General features: G+C 48.0%; 2 protein-coding genes across 3 annotated transcripts in view; both read right to left on the bottom strand.

The window, feature by feature from the left end:
* The window catches only part of LOC119461357 (mitochondrial pyruvate carrier 2-like), a 337,603-nt gene that overhangs the window by 259,165 nt on the left and 55,868 nt on the right, over nucleotides 1-22,570 (bottom strand). The gene's annotated exons all lie outside the window — the stretch shown is intronic.
* LOC119462169 (uncharacterized) overlaps nucleotides 1-22,570 on the bottom strand; it is a gene marked incomplete at its 5' end in the record, with an annotated part of 47,633 nt that overhangs the window by 11,287 nt on the left and 13,776 nt on the right. The window contains 4 exons of the mRNA XM_049672860.1: nucleotides 3,269-3,507; nucleotides 6,388-6,516; nucleotides 14,528-16,553; nucleotides 21,589-21,639. Of these exons, the coding sequence (XP_049528817.1) occupies nucleotides 3,269-3,507; nucleotides 6,388-6,516; nucleotides 14,528-16,553; nucleotides 21,589-21,639 (2,445 nt within the window). The remainder of the gene's footprint in view (nucleotides 1-3,268; nucleotides 3,508-6,387; nucleotides 6,517-14,527; nucleotides 16,554-21,588; nucleotides 21,640-22,570) is intronic.

Here is a 22,570-nt window from a genome sequence, read left to right as displayed (position 1 = left end):
TTTGATGACTTGACAGCTGATGGCGAGCGATAACTGGCTACAAGCATGCGATAAGAAATGGCTGAGTGCTATCGTGGCCGTTAATACCGCCGGTTGACGCACTCCCCGGCAAAAGATGGCTGCAACCTACAAGCGCTGAAAAGTCTGGTCTGTATAATATCTACGACTGCGCTACAACAATGAAATAAACACTCTTATGTGCCATGCACGTCCTATATACGCGCACAAGCAAGCACGCGGCTAGCAGAAGACGCGAGGCGCCATCAGCACTATGCATGGTTCAGTTAGTGTCCGCCAGGCGGCGACTCCGCTTCATCTGGCGTTGTCTCGCATTGATAGAACCGCTGTCATTGCAAGCGTAGGTTAAGGTACTATATACTAATAGAGGTTTCAAATACGAAAGCTAAAATCGAGATCAGATACGCTACATGGCGATAGGTGTAGTAAAACCCGATTAAGTCAAGCAGGCTAGGTGATATTTCTCGCCGTCCCGTTTCAAAGGGGATGCCAGTAAACACCATCAGCTTTAGAGATCTCGCGGCCTATAGGCAGCGGTGCATCGGCTCATCAACGGTGTTCACTGCGACGGCGGCTCTGCCGTTGAGGCTTTCATTCAATAACGAGCGAAAATGTGAAGTGTGAACAATGCCTAAGGCGATGCACCCGGAAGTAACTGATCGCTCTGTCTCAATCTATAGGAAAGCTTTTGCGTGGGACGTACCTCTTTCATGGTTGCCGTAGTAATCTCGACATTGAGGGGGTGTTTGGACTCCTTGATTGGGTAACTCTGCTCGGACATATGTCTCATCGTCCCCGGCTTGTCGGCGCCTTTCTGTATTCTCGAAACGAAAAAAAAGACGGCTCAGTTCCACCAGGTGCACTTTCAGTATACTAACTCTACAGAACAAGGTGAAATAAGACACGCATCCAAAGTACCGCCGCGCTAGCATGATTAATAATTAAGCTTGACGAATTAAATACTACACATATGAGCGTTCTTAAAAGTGTATAAACAGCTTGTAGAAGTGCTACCACTCTTGTGGTCCCCAGTGTAAACACCCAATTGCAAAGGATGCTTCACGTCTACGTTTGTTAAGCGGTGCACATATAGCTTTAAAAGAGGCCTTAAAAAGAAATAATAATAGTGTTTGGAGTTACACTAATAAATCATCCTTCATCAATACCAGAAAAAACAAAAAAAAAACACTCTCACCGTGAGCACAAAAGAAACAAAAACTTTAAGACGTGTGGCGCCGCCACCTTGAAATTTCCGTACCAGCTGGCCGTGACGTCACAAAATTAGACAGCCTCTCCTATGACCTAGTCACTTATTTATATGCAATGGACTTCAAAGAGATGCGACGCATAATGCTAACGCAATGCTCTTGCATTTAGCGCTAGATCAACACTGAGTTTTATGTTTAAGCGTGCGTTTAGTTTATCTGCGCTCCGATTATCATTATCATGTACGATTAAGACATTCAAACGCTCAAAACCTTCAGTCGAGACTTAAGAGGAGGCTTTCTCTCGGGGCCAACTATGATGCCGGTAATTTAAACACCTGTAAAACGCAGAAACGCGTTTTATAAAATAGCCCCTGTACCAATTTGAATGAAATTTGTTGCATGGGAGAGAGAAAGTGAAATTCAAGTGACTTTTCAGGAAGCAGAATTCTGATTTAGTGCTTGTAATTCCGTTCTTTTTTTTTTCTTATTTAGCAGAAATTGGTATGTTTAAAAAAAAAAAATAGAAGCACGAAGTCTACTCTGCAACAAAAAAGTCGCAGTTTCACCTGAAAGGCGAAGCATCAATTGCGATAGCAAATTTGTAGAGAGCTATACGGAGTAATGATAGTAGCTTTATCAGCTGTATAAACTTGGACATGCAGCAGCACCGGCAACACGCAGAACTGTTGTCGACGCCGTCGGCGTTTTGCCCGCGTTCGCACAAAATGCGTGCGGCGTTGGTGACTGTTGCCGGAGCCTCTGATATACACTTGGTGCCGCAGCTAAACGTCGCCTCCCTCCCCCCCCCCCCCCCCTCACGGCCTTTCGTGCGTCAGAAGAAGGCGCGTTTGCTCTACATATATGGTGATTGTAAAGGAGGAAACAGACGCCTACTTCTGCAGCCCTTAAGGGAGCACGGCACAGAACGCGCGTTTGTTCTCCGCCGTGCGTTCACTTCCCGTGAAAGCGCGCGTCCCTCGCGCCCTTTCACTCGCACACACAGCGTTCGGCGGCGCGCGGCGACGACTTCATCTCCATTGACGTCATACGGAACCTCACGGCGACGGCGACGCCGACGGCAGAAATCTGCTTTCGAGTGTCCATATAATTGCTATCGCAATAAAACAGACATCGCCGTTTTGTAAAATGCATCTATTAGAGCATCTAAAGCGGACAAATTTTACGTATTACTTGCAGCTTACGTAAATTTGTTACAATGTTTAAGAGGGTTTTACAAACGTCCTACTCACATATTAATGGCAGATTTCATAGCGCTGTATAATACATCAATTTTGTGTGCTTCAGATGTATTAGGTGCAGTTTACACAATTCTGATATCATTTTTCATTACTGAGGTGGTACAGAGTTGCAGACGCAGTAGAATATTTCGATTTTCAACAGTGTTTATTTAAAAAATGATGGCTTAAATTAAGATTCCTCTTCCAAGAGTCACCAGATTTTAACTTTTTCTTTGAAAAGCAATAAACCTTATCAAGTTCGTTGCAGAGTGGCCGAGAAAAACGTTTTGCGTGACCACGTATTTTAATAGGAGCCCTGAGCTAAAGCTTCGTCTTAAGCAGTGGCCATGGCCCCCGAAACCTGATGCATCCTTATCATGCAGGGCAAGGTAGCACCATAATGTGCATTTCACAAGCTCGTTTAAATTAGAGGCGGCTCACTTCAGGCGAAAGCAGTTTTATGTTTATCTGCTGTAAGGTAGGTACACTTCTTTGAGCCAGCTGGCTTGATCGACATAAAGCCTCTTAATTAGGCTTCTGTGTGATTTCATCGGTTCAATAATAGTAGTATGCTTGATCTCAGTAGTTCCGTGCAGCAGGGCCAAGGCTGAGGGACGTGCAAATGCCGATGTTTGAGCGCGGCCAACAAAGCGCTGGATGACAAAACGTGGACGGACACACGTTGCTTTCATGGTTGATCGAGGCGCCCGTAGCCTCCGCACCTATAGCCCGGTATGTCGACTGTGCGCGCAGTCCAAGTTTCGCACAAGATAAGCAGATGTGCTCTTGCAGAAGCAGAAGTACGTTGTCGCCGGTAACATCCAGGTGGTGTGCGTTGAGGCTCTGTACATTGAGCATAGCCACGGACAGTTGGCCCGTAGCATCAGCTTTGTCCATGAACTCCCGAGCTCGCATACAGACGGTGGGTAGTTTATGGTTGCGGAGCCGACGCATCTCGTCACGCAGTGACCGGTCTTCTGCCCCACGCGTGTGGTAGAAGCGGAAGTCATTGTGTTTGGTTTGTGAGGAAGAGGCCGTCGAGGCTGGTGGCCCGTGAGAGTGCAACGTACACAAGGCGAAGTGGGTGGGCCTTGTCATATGAGTACACCACCTCGCCGTAAGTCGCGCCCTGAGATTTATGTATTGTTATTGCGCTCGCTTGGACAAGGGAGAAGTGGGTGCGCTTGCATGCGACGCCGGTGCGTTTGCAGAGGGTCACATTGATGGAGCGTCGCCCGATGGGCACCCAATCTGCGCTGATACCTGAGAATGCGGCCCTCACTGGGGCCACTTTGAGCCTTACCAATCGGCCAGCCGTCTTGGATGGGAAGTCAAGCCAGAGGCGTTCCACCTTGTTTCCTTCCGTGTCGTGCTGTATGTAGCCTCGCGGTCTTTTGTGGTTCTCGCGGCATGCGCTTCTGGCGTTTCCTTTGTCTCACGGCGGGCTCGCTTGGCTTCACGGTCTTTTCCACGCCTTTGGGCGCCATCTTCTGGAGTTTGTTTCCCGGCGTTTCCGTTGTGCCTGGCGGCTCTTGATTACCCGTTCGGCACGAGCTTCGGGCGTCTCTTCTGCCGCCTGGTACGCTCCCTTAGCCTCTCAGTCGCTGACGATTCGCGCGTCGCGCACCTGGTCTGTGTCCTGTTGCCTCCGGGTGCGCCTCGACTCATGATCTTGCGCTAGCCGCGCGGCTCGTTGCTCGGACGTTTCCTGGGCACGCTTGAGACGACGAGCGTCGGCACGCCGGCGCTTCTCCGCTGCAATTTGGTCGTCGGTCTTTTCCCTGCGTTGTCTGGGCATGTCTTGTAGAGTGGGTTGTATTTCATCAAGCGGCCATTTATGTTTTGCCCTGCCTCAGACAGCGCTTCCTTTATGTTGAATCGGCCGCATCTGGCTGGCATTGATAAAATTGAGGAGGCGTAATCGGCCGCATCTGGCTGGCATTGATAAAATTGAGGAGGCGCTGCGTGAGACATGGACGCCATCGGGAAACATGAGCTTGTGCAGAGGGTGTCCTTCCTCCATGGCAGAGGGCGCTAGTCGGCGCGCAGTCGGGGAAACACGAGCTTGTGCAGAGGGTTCCCTCCCTTCGTGGCAGACGTCGTTCGTCGGCGCGCATAGCATGGCATTTTCAGCGCAGCTTAAGAAACTAGGGTCTTTAGAGTTAGGTATCTATGTATTTTCTATTAAAGGAACACACCTCCTAATACTTACCTAGTGATGTTGCGCCTCAGATATGCGTAATATTTACTTTTTGATCGATAACGTTCACAAGTATGAACAGCCGTACCAGTTTAAGTAGTGTGGGCGGTAAGCAAGTGGTCCAACTTTGGCCGGGTGGCTGAATCGGTTGACAGACAGACAAACAGACAGACAGACAGACAGACAGACAGACCAAATTTTCAGCGTTTAAGTTCCCCAAGAAAGACTATCGTCTTTAAAATAAACACATTGGCCGTATGCTGTATGTGTGAGTGAAAACTCGTGAGGGCGAGGGACACGCGCTTTCACGGGGAGCGAACGCACGGCGGAGAGCAAATGCGACTTCCCAGTGGAAGGGGAGCGGTGGGCGAGGAGGGCATCGAAGCACCCTAGACTGTGCGTGTGCGTGCCCGCTCTCCCACTGCGGCGCATGCGCGCAGCCCTGCCGGCCTCTGCTGCCTATGCCGCCGACTCTCTCTGGGCTCTCGCCCGCCTGTCCCTAACAGTGTCGACAACGGCGTTTAGCCGTTCCGTCACGTAGCCAGCGTTTTGACAGCGGTTGTGTGCGGTCACACAAACAACGCGCACAACTGTTGTCGATGGCGGCGGCGTTTTGCCCGCGTTCTCACCGAAAGCGCGCGGCGTTGGTGACGTGTTTTTGAAGAACGTGGAAACCTTTGCCGTACAGCCTATAGCGGTGTACCGTAGCGACCATAAGGCCATGGTCCCTGTGGTCACTAAATAAATGAAAACCACCGGATCATATATATTTCTCATTCTTTAATAGTTCAAATAATCAATTACACCATCACATCTTAATAGTCGTAAATGGAAATACATAATTCCCACCATAGTACAGCTTCGTTGGTCTTCCATCTCCACCCCAGTGGAAGGGCTAAAGGTTCTTTTAATCAATTTCTGCCTAAGATTTCCTGCTAGTAGCCGCTGCGCGCAAATAAAACGTCAGAGTCCGGAAAATCCTGTCACCTGTTCATCAGTCGTGCATGTCGGCTGTGTTGGTAAGCCATCGTGAGCCTCCGCTAGGCCTAGAGCGCTAGCCCTCCCTATATCTATTTTTTTTTTTTTTTTTGTTTAGTGCCAGCACAGTCACGCCACAACCGGCGGTCACGGAGAGGGTGCCGTTGTACCGGTAGCTGGCCGCAGTTTATGGCGCACGGTTAGCGTCGCGTCAACTATCCTTCCTGCGTCACTCGGAAGCCGAGAAGCGGACATGAGCAACACCGGCTGAGCACAAGGCCTGTAAACTCCGATCCATGACGTCATGCTAGCTGGCCCGAAATTTCCATTGTCAAGCCTGGTGGGACGAAAGCGGTGACGTCGAAATCACCGCTGCGTACTCGGGAGCAGCCCCATTAGATTCTAGGGCAGTCGGGCCTGGTGACATGACGTCATGGATCGGAGTAGACAGGCCTTGTGATATATAGGTGGTGTTGACTTGAGCCGGCCGCAGCGCCTAGCTAAGGTTGTCCATGCTCTACCAACAACCGGTATGTAATGACTGAAATTGCTGTGCCGCCACAGTGGAACACTGGCACCCATGTATTGCGGAGTGACTGGACAGGCATTGAAAAATACGGGAGGCTATGCAGGCTATGACACCGCTGAAATGGGCTGCAGATCCGCGGCTTACGCTTTCTATTCCCGACAGGTGACCAAGTACGACACCAAACCCAAGAACACCGACGCGGGGACATCGATCTACTCGCCTTGGAAGACCGTGATGAATGGCTCGAGGCGGACTGGGACATCTTCCGGTGCTTGTGGTGCACCTTGGAGCTTTCATCATGCCTTGGGCCCGACCTGTAAGCCATGGAGACAACTGCTCGTATGCCTGCAGGGAAAGGATTGAGCGAGGCGGGGAAACAAGGGCGTAAGCTAAGCGGGAACGCCTCAGCAATGCGAGACTACTCTTGTGGCAGTTAGGGCCTCCAATATGGCTGATCGGCACGTTAACCGCGTGGCACGCGTTCTGGTTGTTCTACTTCTTCTTCTTCTTCTTCGCAAACTGCCATTACAGAGACGGCAATTGGAAGTTTCCTTCACAAAACTGAGATGCCGTATACCGCTTCTAAATTTTTACTTACACAGGTCTGGTCTCGCTGTGTCCCCTGTATGCTCTTTGTGCAATGACCCTGAATCCATTGAGTATTTTTTTGCTCTCGTGTCACCGATTTTGAAGCGAGAGAAATCTCTTAGGAATTTCATTTCGAAAACTTGGGCTATTACTAACCTTGCCAACCGTTCTCTCTTTTGGGGTGACTTCACTTGGACATAGCCACAGCGAGGCTTTTTCTTGCAGTTTACAATTTCACTGGAGGCACAAAAGGAGTACCTTGCTCAATTTCTAGAATTATTAATTATTCCTATCGTTTCACTTCTTCATTGTCAAAATTATTTTATCTCAAAATTCTTAATGGTATTTTTCTAATTGCTGCCATGCAAATTTACTTTTTGGTTAAATTCCAATAAACGTATTCGAAACCACCTGCTTCTTGGCCAATCCCTCGTAGTGGGTATGATCTAATGTTTGGGAGATTAGATGAGATGAGAGGACGGTGTAAATTTGCCTTTGTTGAGAGTTGTAGATAAGTTGATGTTGATGACCTTAAGACAAAGAGGGATTCACTGCACAACGGGAAATTAATTAGGAGCACAAACAAATGACAGTCCTCAGACTATGAATGGTTTCATTGACGATAAGATCCCCCGGGTCATTTATGCAGCTTATTTATGAAGACCTGCGTGCATTTATTTATTCATAATATCCCGTATGGCAAACAATTCACTTAAAACAAGCCAAATATTGCAAAAAAAGAAAAAGAATTCTGATTCTCGGGGGGGGGGGGGGGGGGGCGCAATGGAACAACCCCCGTGTACCGTGCATTGGGTGCACGGTAAAGAACCCCATGTAGTCTAAATTAATCCGCAGTCCCCCACTACGGCGTGCCTCATAATCAGATCGTGGTTTTGACACGTAAAACACCAGAGTTTAATTTTAAAGTGGGAAAACACCATAAAGAAGAAGAAGAATATTAAAGTGAAGCTTTATATGTCTAGGCGAAATCATATATGGCTAGGTGAAATCCCCCGTGTACAGAAAACTATCAGCATCCGCATTGGCTCGAGCGTCATCGTCTTCTTCCGCAGCTGGCTCGTTGGCTCGTGCTCGACACGCGCTCGTGCCACTGCTCCTGCGTTCATCGTCGTCGTCTTCTGCCACACTGGATCCATTGCCGCTCATCGTTCCAGCGTAGAATTTCACTTCTCTTCCGTCGTCGTAATGAGGAGGCCACGCTTACGGGGTATGAGCCATTGCTTAAGGGGGTATGAGCCATTCATTGTCTTACTTAACGGACAGATTTAATTTTGAAGCAATTTAATTTCGAAGAATCGCAAGCGGCAATGGTGGGCGAATGATGCTAACCACTATTGTGACCCGGAGTCGAGGACGAGAGACGAACTGTTGGAGCAGACGAAGAGGAGACGAAAGTTTTATGCACTATGTACAGATATAACAGGTGTAGGTAATATATATATATATATATATATATATATATATATATATATATATATATATCAGCACGTTAACCATCTTCACGGAGTGAAAGGGCCGACGACTTTTTCATTTATTACGTGATTACAATAGAAAATATTGTAAACATCCATTTTCTAAGCTTCGCGCCGAAGATCACCAGTTCATCATCGCGGCGTCACGCGTTCCACATTGTTTTCTCGTATTTTGACTGTTCTGGCGGAGTATAAATTCTCAAAACATTGAAGGCCATATTCTGCATCTTGTATATTTGAACAAAAATTACCTAGGCTCGAACAGAAGCCACCAAATTTCATGACGTCACGGCGGGCTGATTTGGGACGCTCAAGGTGGCGTCACCCAAGTTAAGTTTTTCGCGCCTTTTTGCCTCTCCTCAGGGCAAGAGCGACGTTTTAGAGCGATAGCTCTACTACTCCAGGCACAAACCGAGAAAACGCCTTGTTCGGTAAATCTGACCTTCAAGCTCAGCCAAGGTCAAACTGTGCCTACCACTACCGGCGGAACGCTCGCGCAACAATTCTGGTGGTGCGCGGGTCACCGTTGTCATCGTAGCACTTAAGATAAAGTTAATTCAGGCGCTCGAACCCTCGAGCTTATGTGGAAGTCGAACCCACCACCTTTGGCGTTAAGGCGACGTAATTAAGGCACAGTTAATTAATATAGAGTTAATTAAGGCACTCGAACCCACGACCTTTGGTGAGAGCGCACCGAGTGCTGGTAGTTTCGTAGTGCGCTGTGCTTTCGACGCTTAGTTCGCGTAGAAGCGAGACGCAGAATGAAGGTCAATTCGCTCGCTGCTGCTGCCGGGCCGAGCAGCGTCTGTGTGTTGTCTTGTGGTGCACTTGTAGATGCGGTAGTTGCTGACAGGGCCAAGCAGCGTCTGCGTCCTTTCCCAAAGCAAGCAAAACCGTGCTATCGCTCGACAAACTTGGTTTAACCGCGTTCAACCCCGGCAATGTTTTTTTTTGTATTTTAATCATTCAGCGAAACATATCCTTGTCTTTAGTGCCTTTTGAAGAGAGAGCTATACTTTGGCGATTACACTGGTGCCGACTCTTTTACGCAGGCAACTGAGTAGCACATCGCCCATCATTGCAGTAATATGTTTGAGCGCTATTCCTACTGAAACGTTCCGTATGCCATCCCAATAATGCCGTATGTTTCCGTATAATTCGTAGGGAATCTATATGGATTCCGTAAAAGTCCCATAAGAATTATACGGAATTATTTGAATGCATACGGATCAGTAGGAATGGTTGAAATTGTACCCCCGTAAGGCAGAGGCGTGAAGCGATCACACAGCGCAGCTTTCCTTTCAATACAAAACGCACGAATAAAAAAAAACCGTCAAATCAGCTGATCAATGTACGTTGCCGCCAATCCCTCGCCAGTGGTCTTTGTCGGAGGTTTTAACGTGGACATCTCAAAACCGGTAACAAAGCAGTGGTTCACCTACTTCGTGTAAGAGTTTGGCCTCGGTTACCTCAACGATCCGAGTCAACCAAATACCGTACACGGCTCATGCATCCATTTAACTTTGGCTAAAAACATTTCTCAAATAAGAACGGAAAACATCAGTGTGCATCATAGTAATTGAACATCACGAGATGGCGCTGTCAGCGTTGCTGCTCAAACCTACGTTATTTTCCGGGCTTTCAGTATTGCGTGATTGGCAAAATATGCTAGAGGGCGCTCTGGCGCTGCGATCGCTCAGCTATCTTGGAAATAGAGGGTCATGTACATGCATAGAGTTTCACACTATAAAACATAGCGAGAAACTCTATGTGTACATGTATTTGTCAAATCCCCCGTGTTTTTTTGGTTTCAGACGTTCTTCTGCCGTTACTTGTTACGCTTTATCTTTCAAAATTTCCAAGCGATCATACTTTTCAAAACACATGAAAGCAATAGCAGGCCGTGCACATGCATAATCGTTGCGATTTGTTGTACTTATAATACGTTGTTTAAAAAAATCTACATACAAGGTCACAAGGCTGTTTGCCGCCAATCCACTCCTGTGAAGCGGATTGGTCAGCGAAGCTGTAGATATGTTGCGCTTAATGTAGGGAAGCTTGTCAAACACCGATCCCACGATGTGCGCCCATTACGCACATTGCTCTTCAAGGTGATATATGAAACAAACACACGTTTCAATGCCGTTTATGAAACCTTTATTTCGTTTATTACTTTGTAGTAACAGCTATAACTGCATTATGGTCGCTATGATACACACGGATGTTTTCCGTTCTTATTTGAGCAATGTTTTTAGCGAAAGTTAAATGGATGCATGAGCCGTGTACGGTATTTGGGTGACTCGGATCGTTGAGGTAACTGAGGCCAAACTCTTCCACGAAGTAGGTGAACCACTGCTTTGTTACCGGTTTTGAGAAACCTCCAACAACGACCACTGGTGAGAGATGCGGCAACGTACGTTGATCAGCTGATTTGACAGTTTTTTTTTTTTTGCAACGTACGTTGATCGGCTGTATTCCTATAAATGTCCACACTGTGATCAATGTGCAACACTTTACCACATGGTATGGGCTTGCGCAAACACACCACAGCTAACACCCATAACACACCCCACCACACGGCAATGGGAGGCAGCGCTGTCCAGCTCCGACTCGACGCACCAGCTCAACCTGGTCAACTGAGCGAGAAGGGCAGCTAAGGCCGCTGGACTCCTGGACTGAGGGGACCACCCACTGCAGAGCGGAGGAGCTACCTACGCTCGCGTGCTCTTTTTATTTTATTGCGATAGCGATTATATGGACACTTCAACCGGATTTCTGCCGTCGGCGTCGCCGTCGTCGTCGCCGTCGCCGTCAGGTTCCCTATAGATAAAATCTTCGCCGCGCGCCGTATGCTCGAGCGGAAGCGTGCGGGGACGCGCGCTATCACGGAGAGCGAACGCACTCAATCTCCCACGCGCAAGCAAGGAAGCGGGAAGCCAGCGCCGGAGAGAGCTGGGGGGGGGGGGGGGGGGGCGCACTTCTACTCTGCCAGCAACCGCGCTCGTCGCTCGCTCGCACCGTCGCTTATCTCCACACGGCTCTGACCTTTATGCGCCGTGCATTCGCCGCTCAGTTTCCGTTGAAGCGATAGACCGCACGTACCTTCGCCCGCTGCTTGCTGCCAGCGTTTTGACAGTCGTTGTCTGCAGTCATTCAGTGTGATCTATTCATGTTTGTTTGTGCGCGCTCACACCACGCTTGTTCATTTAGTTAGTAATAGTCGGGCCACATTTTCCAACGCACGCTACACATGCAATGCTGCCCGGATCGGCAGTGCAGCGCTACAGGTGTGTCCCTTCGCACGCGCTGCCCACGGGAAGCGCTTCTCATCAACACCACCGTTTCACACGCGCCTTCTCGTGGTCATCGAGTCTCTCTTCATGTCGGTCTACTTACGGCGCAGCACACCTGCTTACTTAATCAGCTCATGTTTACTACAATTCATATTGCTACCAAAGCCGCTCACCTTACTTCGTATGGCATTGCTGTGTTGCTATCGCATTCATTGCTTCGCCCTTAGGGGCGAAACTGTGACATGTTTTTATTAAAGTTTATTCTCTCTCTCTCTCTACTTTGATCAGCTGATTTGACGGTTTTTTTTTGTGTGTGTGCGCGTTTTGTATTGAAACGAAAGCTGCGCTGTGTGTTCGCTTCACGCCTCTGCCTTACAGGTGTACGAGTCATTGCTCCTGGCCCTACACTGCCGCCAGTATCGGTCCACCTAGGTTTTCTGTCGACGAGACGGACGCGAAAGAATATTGGGATCCTAGCCTTAGACAGCTTCGCTGTAAAAAGCTAATACGCCTCGGTGCGGCTGCCAACCTTCAAGCAACGCGAATTCCCTGTGCTGCCTACAAAGTTGCCCTTGTTGTTCCCCAACGGTCATGTGGCTCATAACCACTACAGGACATTGACCAAGAAAATTATCAGAACTGCTGTACAGCAAGCGCTGTTTCAAGGTAAACTTTCGCGTTAAAATAAAAGCAATAATATCCGCAAGCATCAATTATAAGTGCTCGAGAAAGTCTTTCGTTTAGCGAAGCACAACGATATGTCGAGCCAACAATAGCAATCGCAGCGCATGACTTGCTTGAATCACAAATAAAATTTGTGATCTCGCCATTGGCGAAGATGAGCTGAGCAACATGTGATAACTTTTTTTTAAGTAACCGTTTAGTGAGCGTCAACAACGTTGGAAGGGCTGCAAATGGTGTATTGAAAAGTTCGTGACGTAACATACAATCGATTACCTTTCTTAGCAATTGTGTAGTCACATTTACGAAGCAGTAATTGTTCTGTTTACCATTTTTGAATGAAGCAATTGTAAACGGTTACATTTTTTTTCCTTAACGTGTACAAGTCTGAACAAAACATGGCTGCGTTTATGAAAACCAGTTCACATCCCATAAAATTAATGTTTTGACAACGCTTTTATTGAAAAAGTCGTGTGTTGAGTTTCAGCAATGCACTGCGAAAATAGTGAAAACGTGAGTGACAGAGCAGAACGTAAGGAAAATAATCAAATGGCGGATGAAAGCTAAACGGCACAAGCAGAGCAATACAGTACAAGCAGACTCGCACAATTTTGCTATTAAGCATAACACCGTAAAGTGCAAATCTATATATAGTGCTCTATTTTTCTACAAACGCAAAACAACCTCCAATTATAACAAAAACCTGGCACTTGCTTCTAATACCCGCATGCATACACTAAAAACAGACTCGGGCACCATAGCGACAACTCGACTGCGCTGCTAGGCAAAGTGTTCCACGAAACGCCTTCAGTCGCCTTTTTAACACGAAAGTGTTTTATGCCGGGGTGCACCAAGACTTCACTGACGTATTTCCGTCACGGAAATACGTCATAGAACATAATACAAAGAAAGAAACCAGAAGAAAAAGTTCCACAAACATGCAAAATTTGGAAATCGAACCCACGACCTCTCGGTCCGCGACGATAGATCGCCGAGCGTTTAACCCATTGCGCCACAAACGCATTTGCAGAGAGTTACACAGACGCGCCTTATATATCTAACACTCCTCCGTGTACCCGCGCTCTTGCTCGGGGCGGTGCCGCCGCCTACGAGCAGAAAGAAGTACTGCATTATGACACTAACGCGCACCGACAGTGAACGCTTCGGTGGTCTCAGCACTACGACGCCTCGATGCCAGCATTCGAAGGGACGCTGGCATCAAGAAGCACTACCAACGCCACCTAGGTGGCGTTCACCGTACTCAGCACAGCGGAGCGTGGCCTCCGCAATTAGCTCTGAAAATGTTTCTGAAGTTGATCGCGGAGGCTGCAATTACGACGCGCTGTACGCGCTGATTTGACTCGGTGACGATTCAGTTACGTGCTTTGTCTTGCGCGTTGTATTAGTGTGTCAGTTACGTGCTTCGTCTTTCGCGTTGTGCTAGCGTGTGCAGCGTAGTGCAGCTTCCATATGCACGACGGTTGCTCATGGTCATCGACGTTGGTAGTCGTGATGGAGGAGACGTGCCACCAGGCGTCAGCGTGGGTGCATCAACGCCTAAGGGCGCTTTAGCCACAAAACACCAATAGACATTATATATCAATGTGCAATAAACATTACACTACTTCTGTGAAGACACGTTTCACTTTCGTGTTCTATACCGATTCCTATATAAGAGGGATCAACCACATTTTTACAACTTCCGTCGAGCGTACTTTTAGCCACAAATGAGTTCCGAGGTGACATTTCGCTTCTTGCGCATACTTTTGTTAATGGCAGTGTAGCCCGCCCCGCACCTTGTGTCAGCCTTGGAACTTGGAAGGCCGCGGCAGACCTGGTCCTCCTAGAATACTATATTCTCTCTATATATAGTTCCACTTCATTTTGCAGACGCTTAAAACAAGAAATCAGTACAAGTCTCGTTACCTTTCAACATAAAACACGCTGACCCATGGCGTCCAGTCACTTGCCAAGAAAGCACGGCGTTCAGCTGTTATACCAGACGCTATTATTCAATGAGTAAGATAAGTTTACGAGGTACAGGTTACCTTCCCCCTTCCCCCTCCGCCGTGGGGCAGAGGGGAGGGGAGGACGGGTCAGGCAGAATCTTCGAGCTTAGCCCTGTACCTGCAGCTGTTGATGTCGATTAAAAGTTTATTCAATTTGAGTGCACCAGCGCGCACTAAATATGCGTGAAACTTATACCCCCTCACCCTGAAGTCCAGTAATAACAATAAGAGGAGGTAGAGCAATAAATACAGAGAGCGGTGTTAACCGCGCGCGTTCGCTAGAAGAAAGTGCACTTCTTGCTGGGGTTCATGGGCGTGTCGTCAGCGCACTGGAAGGCGTAGGCGAACTTGTCCGACTGGCGAACCGGCACGTTGCAGTCGTCGCCGGTGCTGCCCTTGGCGCAAGTCATGAGGCAGTACGTCATGAAGAACACTTGGTCGTCAGTGTACGTCTCCAGACCCTTGAGCCGGAAGATGTCCAATGTGCGCGTGGCCTTGATGGCCGCGCGGTACGCTGCGTACGAGGCCCTCAAGCCCAGCACGGACAAGAACAGCGGGCTGGTGGGAGCGGCGTCGTGGCCGGAGCGAGACGCGCCCCCTTTGAGGTCGCACTTAAAGCGCTCGTCGTAGGCGTCACGGCCCGAGCTCCACCAAAGAGATTCCTCTCCTTTGTCGTACTTGATGCCTCGTTTGTCGAACGCCCGAGCCATGGAACTGGCCAGCAAGGTCCCCAGCGAGCCGTATGTGATGGCGAAGATGCCGTCGACGTGGAAGAGCGGCGCCTCGAGCGCCCCGACTGCAAAGTAGACGCTGTTGTAATAGTAGCTGTACGAAGTGGCCACATGACCATCGCCCAACCTTTTGGAGAAGGTGGTGATGAATTCGTCCGACGCCAGCTTCTTGCGAAAAGCCTTGGCAATGTTGACGAAGTTGTCGAAAAACGAGCCAGCCGACTCCTTCGGGAAATCCTTGTATAATGGCCCGGTGGTAAAGTTGGAGAAGAATGCGCTGCCGGGCAGAGAGTCGAGGTCTAAGCTTTCGGACATCTTGGCTCTCAGCTTTGTCTTGACCGAGTCATCGATCCATGTCGCGTCGGCGAAGTCTCTTTGGTACTGGGATTTGACATTTTCGAAGACGGAACCCAAGTGCCCGCGTACTTGTTGTGAAAAGCGTGCGCGCAGGTGACGGGTCGCGACAACCAGGCCGAATGTGGCTGCCACGTGAAAAAGGCAGGCAGTTTTTCTTCTCACTGCGAGCTCGATATCAGAGCCTTTGTAACGAAGACGCGGATTTCCGACGATTGTCCAGAGGTTCATGCGGAGAAGCACCCACGCGATCCCCAACCGGAGCGACTGGTCCGTGTTTCCGTCCAGCAATGTGCGGAGGTGTTCGAGTATGTCGGGATGCTGGACTAACACGACGTCGTCGGGTTGCCAATTGAAATCGGGAGAGTACATCTCGTTCAGATATAGCTGCCACTTGTCTTTCTTGGACTTCGTATGTTCGTCAATATCCTTCAACACCGTCTTCTTCTCATCACTAGGTTCTGGCGTGAAGCTCAGGGTTGCATTGACCACAGCTTGGTACGCATCCGTTACCTCCTTCAACTGTTCCGGCGTAGGCGCAGGGGCTTCTAAGTAGTCGCAGTGTTCTTTGATCGACCGGGTCATTTCGGCCGCCTCAAGCGACCATTTGGGATTCACCCGTCCTCGCTGGATGAAGAGTGCCCTGGGCCGGCCCTTGTACCCTGGCATGGCGCGTACGTTGAAGATCAAGTTGACGTTCCAGTTAACGGTCAGATTTATCAGCACCTTGAGCGGGGGCACGGACACATTGCTTTTCTCGGGCCATTCTTCGGGCCACAAGAGGCCGAGATCTCGCTTGAACTGCGCGAATTTGCGGACCTCCTCCTTCAACGAAGTGTCTGAGCGTTCGGCCAGGCAGCTTTGGAAGTACAGCTGCGCAATGGGAAGGTCGGAGTCGTTGGCGTTCCTCTCCAGCTCCTCGACCGCGATGCGGAACGAGCGGGCAAAAATCTGTTCGATCATGGAACGGTGGCGACCGACGGGCTTCCACGAGCCGCACGAGAAGCTGTAGAAGTCGGAGCACGGCTGGACCGAGGAGTTCATGGCGTTTCTGAGCGCCTTTGCGTGCTCTATGCATCCGGGCGTAGTGCACGTGCCAACCTTGAGAGTGTAAAACCACCTAACGAGCAACGTCACGCTAATAATCACGATGATAAAGCCAAGCGGCAAGAGTATGACGATGGCCACCAACGTTTTCTTCGCTCGATCACGAGGTGCTGTCGATGACGACGCCTGAGTGAATTGCGAGAAAGAAAGGCAAATTTCCCAAATAAGAAACACATAAATAAGTACATAATAATTATAAAACATGATTGCTTAAAGAGATACTAATGACAAATGTTAGGTCAAGCTAAAGTCATAAATTAGTGTTCCGAGGAGGGCGAGAAGCGTCACTTTAACCGAGGACAGAGCTCCGGTATGATGAGGTAGGAATTTTAACAGGATTGACAACGCCACTGTGAAAACATGTCATCGGATCTCGAGATGTATAGCGTCACCGTTAGGATCTTTAAGCTGCAGTGAAGAGCACTGGCAGCAACCACAACAATTATTCACGTAACGTTTTCACATCAAAAACTAGGCTACATTGGCCAAATTTTGCGTCAGAACTCACTGAAATGACATTCTCTCCACACAGGCTGTGCTGTTTGAGAAAGTGTTGGGCCTAAATGTGCAAGAACTACGAAAAAAAAAAAGCACAAGGAAAGGCGTTTCATTTCTCTTTTTATTTTCAGCGGGAAGAATTTGCGCCCGTACCCATCTTACGATGTCTGTCCACGGTAATCCGTTAGCACTTGATCATTACAGCGATACAACGTACTGTCAACGTCGAAACGAGTTATGTACGGTACGTGTACTGCAGAGGGAATCCTCTTTCGCACTCCCTAACAACACTCTGCTCCATGTAGTGCCACCGCCGCGAAGACAGCGCGTGGCCTCCAAAATGTATGGCGCGCGTTGCACGCTGAGCATTGTTCTATATGTTGTATATGTTCCCGCCGAGCCTTGTATATTCATACTGTATGCCTGACACTGTTTCTGGGCGGCACGCGGGCACGAGCGATTACGGTGGAACTTTCGACGACTGCATGATGTATAAAAGCCGACGCGCTTGACCCGTAGATCAGATTTCGACGATCGCCGACTGTGCTCGCCGCTATCGTGTTGCTTTGAGTGTCACTTGCGTTTGTGGGCACAAGTTCGCCCACAAAAAAAGTTAGTTTCATCATTCACAGTTTACCTGCTGTGTTCTTCGGCGTCACTACTAGGTGACAATATATAAATAGCTAGGCCTCGGAAAGTACGGGAAGTACCCTAAGAATGCTAAAGCATTATAACGCGCTCACCATTTCGAAACAATCTTCAAGTTTTATTAAGAGTGTTATGAACAGTCCGGGGGTGCACACAGAAATCACATCTTATTTACAGCAATAGAAACCATTGATACGGACAATCTAAAGAAATAAGGATAGTCTCTATTTAGCTCCCGTATCTCAGTCATGAATCCAATTCAAATCCATTTGGTCCAGGACAGCGGTACGGGACCCTGCAAAACATGTGCATCCACTTAACTGTAAAAATTATTTGCCCCAATTAAACGCTCTCACCGGCGGCATGTCACCTAATGCAAAAACCACCACCACTTGCTATTAGCTGCAGACGAAAACTCAGTTTGGGAATTTGCATAAAGCATTCGCAGTAGGCCTTCAAAACGGTTGATCGTTTCCCGCGCAAACCTGTCCTGTCCCATCGCGTTCGTTCCTGTCAGGGTTCGCTGTTTTCTGTCGTTCGAAAGATCACCACATACAGTTGTATTGATGCGGGAAGGTGAAATCGAAGAGAATATTGGAGGTCATATCAAGCTACCCGACTAATCCTTGGAGCACAAAGCCCTGACCTCCGCAGTTGTTGCCTCAAAGTACCCGCTGAAAATGTCGGATTAGCAGCTCCTTTAAGGTGGAAATTTTGCATCAGAGTAGCACTCTTCTTTGGATATCAACGAGCAGGTATGTATGCACGGGAGTTATGAAGGCAAGGTGAGAATTTGAAGGAACCGAAATTACCGTTTAAAAATACTAGCGAGAGCCCCAAAATATGTTGTAAAACCATGAAGCCCGATCTTATAACTGTCAATGTTACAGTAAAGCTTGCATAGAGTGGGACACATGCCGCAGTAACTCAAACTCAACTGCGCACACTCTTCTCAAAGTTTATAAAGGCCTTCTAAATGTTCATAAAGACCTTCAAGTAAGCTTCTGCAAAATTGAATGACACTTATGAGGATTCCAGCGCCAGCTTATTTGGAAGTTCTCGCGGGTTTTTAAAGGTTTGGTTTGCTCCTAGCTAACGTTCTTCATGTGTACCGAATACTTATTTGTATAGTTCTTTCTCTTTTCTATTCATCAGTTTACAGCGTGCGTTTAGCAAGTGCAGTGATTTTATATACTATTTCTTGGTGCGTTTAACATTTTTGCGCTAGTTCTTTTCTCTGCACCCATGTAGATATCTAACCTTTTTTTCCTACCTCTTCGATAAAAAATTGGCCAGAAAATTCACCGACGATTACGATACTCCCTAATGCGAAACTTAAGCGCAGCTCTACACGTGTTATCATTTTACGATATATTGGCTGGCGCGGACAATCTGTCTCATGCGACACGTTGCAAACGGAGCGAAGTGTGGTGCGACTGCCCGGCTAATCGGGACGTGCTGGCGCGATTCACAGCAGCCGCCGCAGACAGACCTCCGCTCACGCAGCGCTTTGTTTCCATGGTATCATTGGACGCGCTCGCCGTATGCCATCAGTGAACAGGCGACGGCGCGCTACTCTGGCGCTATCTCGTAGCGGTCGTCGCCCGTCTTGCGCGGCACAACGCTGTTCTTCTCAAGCTTTCGCCATACCCTACTCCTCCGCTTTCTTCCTCGAGCTCTCTTCGCTATCGCCGTCTTTCATCGCCAGCTGCGCTCCGCGCAGTTGGTGATTCTTGATTCTTCGCTGTTTCCGTTCGCTCGGTTACTCCGAGGTACAACGGTGACGCCGACGCAGGAACGGGCTCCTAAGAGCTGCGCTCTAAAAGTAAACCCTAATAAGTTCTCCGGTGCAGCTAGGAATCGAACAATCCACTTCAGACGGTTTCCTCAAAGGCAGCAGCCCGATGCTTTAGCAAGCAGCGTCATGAATGCACTGGCGTGCATTCATGGCATATAATAGATAACAGAAGCCCAGCTACAGAAATAACGGCGTGGGATGCACCGGCTTCATTCAAGGGCAGCAGCATGGAGTAGTGCATTCTGTGAATTTGCCAAAATATCAATCTTTTGTTTTTCTACATATTGGTAGTAGCTTTAGAGTGATAGCTCTACTACTCCAGGTAGGAACCCAGAACCCAGCCAAGGTTAAACTGGGACTTAGCCTGCCACTACCAGCGGCTGCTGCGTACGCCACGTGGGCGCCCACATCTTGAAAGCGAGCTGCGATGTGGACAAAGTGCGCGGTCGCGCGGTCCTCATCTTCAAAGCGATCTGCGATGTGTACAAGTACGCGGAGTGCTAGTAGCTTCGTATGCGCTGTGCTTTCGACGCTTAGTTGGCGTTGAAGCGAGACGCAGCATGAAGGTCAATTCGTTCGCTGCTGCTGCCACGCCGAGCAGCGTGTGTGTGTTGTATAGTGGTGCAATTGTAGATGCGGTAGGAGCTGACGGCGCCGAGCAGCGTCTGTCCTTTCTCAAAGCAAGCAAAACCGTGCTATCGCTCGACAAACTTGGTTTAAACAGCGTTCAACCACGGCAAATGTTTGTACTGGTCTTTGCAACGTTAAAATTTGAAATTAAATTGAGGTTTCACATGCCGAAACCACGATTTGATTATGAGTTTCGCCATAGGGAGGAACTCCGGATCATTTCTGAACACCTGGGGTCCTTTTACTTACACCCAACGCACGGGCATTTCTGCAATTCACCCCCGTCGAAATGCGGCCGCCGTGGCCGGGATTTGATCCCATGACCTAGGGTTGAGCAGCGCAACGCTAATGCCACCACGACATCACACCGGGTCTTTGGATCGTTCCAGTGTTTTCCCGTGCTTTTCCTAGTCTTTGACCATCGGCACTGCTGTTGCTACTGAACCATTGATTGCTAAATTTTGCACATTGCACTGATAACGCGCTATCGCTTCCGCTGAAGAGGTGACATGCTCGTCCTGCGACGAAGCGTTTGCGCGGGAAAATGATATTTTAACTTGCGTTCCGTGTGACTCTGCCTTTCATCTCGGCCAGTGCAGTGGCCCTTTTAAGCGAGCTTACAAGAAACAAGCGACCAAGAAAAAAATGCCTAAATTGTAAAAAGGGCCAGCCCAGCGACTTGGAAACTCAGATCACAGAAAGAACAAGAAGTTGTCGTTAATGACAGCGCTGCAGGCGAAACTTGACAAGATAAGCAATCTGCAAAAAAACAGTGTTGAGCATCAGGAGGAATGTCCAGCACCTGTCATCAGACACTTACGGCCAACTTAGGTATATATATATATATATATATATATATATATATATATATATATATATATATATATATATATATATATAACATATTGCAAAAGTGAAAACAGGATAACTACCTGAGTGAGATGCAGCGCCTGGGGGAGGATGTTGAAAAGTCAACAGGTAAACCATTTCAGGACTGAAGCAGGAAATAACCGAGGTTGAGCACTACAGTCGTCGTCTCAAAACTGAGACCTATCTATATGAAAGGAATACGACTGCTCGGAAATTATATTTTCCAGAGTTGCTGCCGGAACATAGTAGCGCTTCACCGCCTGCCTGCCCGCCGTGGTGGCCCAGCGGATATGGCGGTTGGGCTGCTAAGCACGAGGTCGCGGGATCGAATCCCGGCACGTTAAAGATCCCCAGGTGGTGAAAATTCATCCAGAGTCCTACAATACGGCCTGCCTCATAATCAGATTGTGGTTTTAGCACGTAAAGACCCAGAATTTAATTTGAATTTTTCTTTTACCGCCTCTCTCCTAAGAAAGGCAAGGCACCCGTCTCTATATTAAAGCTTTGCTCTCATCCTTGGAGTGATGAACTTGTTTGAAAAGAAAGAACGATCTACTCGGTGTGCTAGGAGCGGTCTACTAAAACGAACTCTCTACGGTCTCTTGAGCGAGCGAATGACTCTATTGAGTTATACCCAAGCAAGGGCACCGAACCCCAAACCAATCTTTCAAAAGCCTTTAACAGACAACGCCGTAGCAAGCGCCGACTGCATCTCACCTGTTGGTCTGGCAGTGGTAGCTTCTCTCTTGTTTGGCTTTTATCGGGTGCCTGGAACGGGAAATATAAAATGCATGATTCGTACAGGAAATATTTAATGCACGCATGCCCATACATTTCTATCGGGGCTCACAATTTGGTATCCCGCATTACTATCTGCAAGGTTGACAGAATGCTAAAACGGACTAACCGTAACGTTTGTTGTGATACCATGAACTCAACAAGCAACCATATATAGCGTGTTTTCTTTAGCTGCACCAAATTTTTTTTTTTGAAGTTGCCTGTGGCAGATAGCCCAATTCCAACCCTTGATATACATAATTAGATGAAGCAGTCATTACTTCTACGAAAAAATCAGAATGCTTAGTTGAATTATTAGCATAATTACGCAAATTATTTTTTAAATTACGTTACGACCCATTTTTCGATCTACGATCTATAGCCGGTGAGGCTTATCGACTTGGAACGAATCCTCAGGACTGCACCATTTACTTGTTTTTAATACCGTGTTTCATGCATTGGAGCACGAAAGTAACTGGAACACCAGTGCATTTCGTCGGCCAGTTTCAAAATTAATATCTCGAAACTGGTGCAGTCTTGAGAATTCGTTTTGAGTGGATCCATACGTCTTGCGAAATCACTAGCTACAATTCGTAGATTAAAATATGTGCCGTAAAGTAATTTAAAAAGTTAAATAGCGTAATTGTGTTAATCATTCAAATAAGCATTTTTATTTCTTGTAGATGTATTGGCCGCCTCATCGAGTAATTTAGATCAAGGGTTAGAATTCTGCTTTCTACCCCAGGCAATTTTTAAAATTTTGGTGCACCTAAAAAAACACCCCGTATAAACGCCAGCGCTGCATACGTAACGCACGACACTGCTTTTCTTTCAGTACTTACTTTCTTTTGTTTATTTTTATTTTCGCAAATATTCCGCTAGATTTAAATTGTAAATTTACTATATATTGCGAAGAATATTT

Source organism: Dermacentor silvarum, chromosome 8 (genome assembly GCF_013339745.2).
Source record: "Dermacentor silvarum isolate Dsil-2018 chromosome 8, BIME_Dsil_1.4, whole genome shotgun sequence".
Lineage (NCBI taxonomy): Eukaryota > Metazoa > Arthropoda > Arachnida > Ixodida > Ixodidae > Dermacentor > Dermacentor silvarum.
Note: the sequence above shows the minus strand (reverse complement) of the source record. Positions and strands in the feature narration are given on the sequence as shown.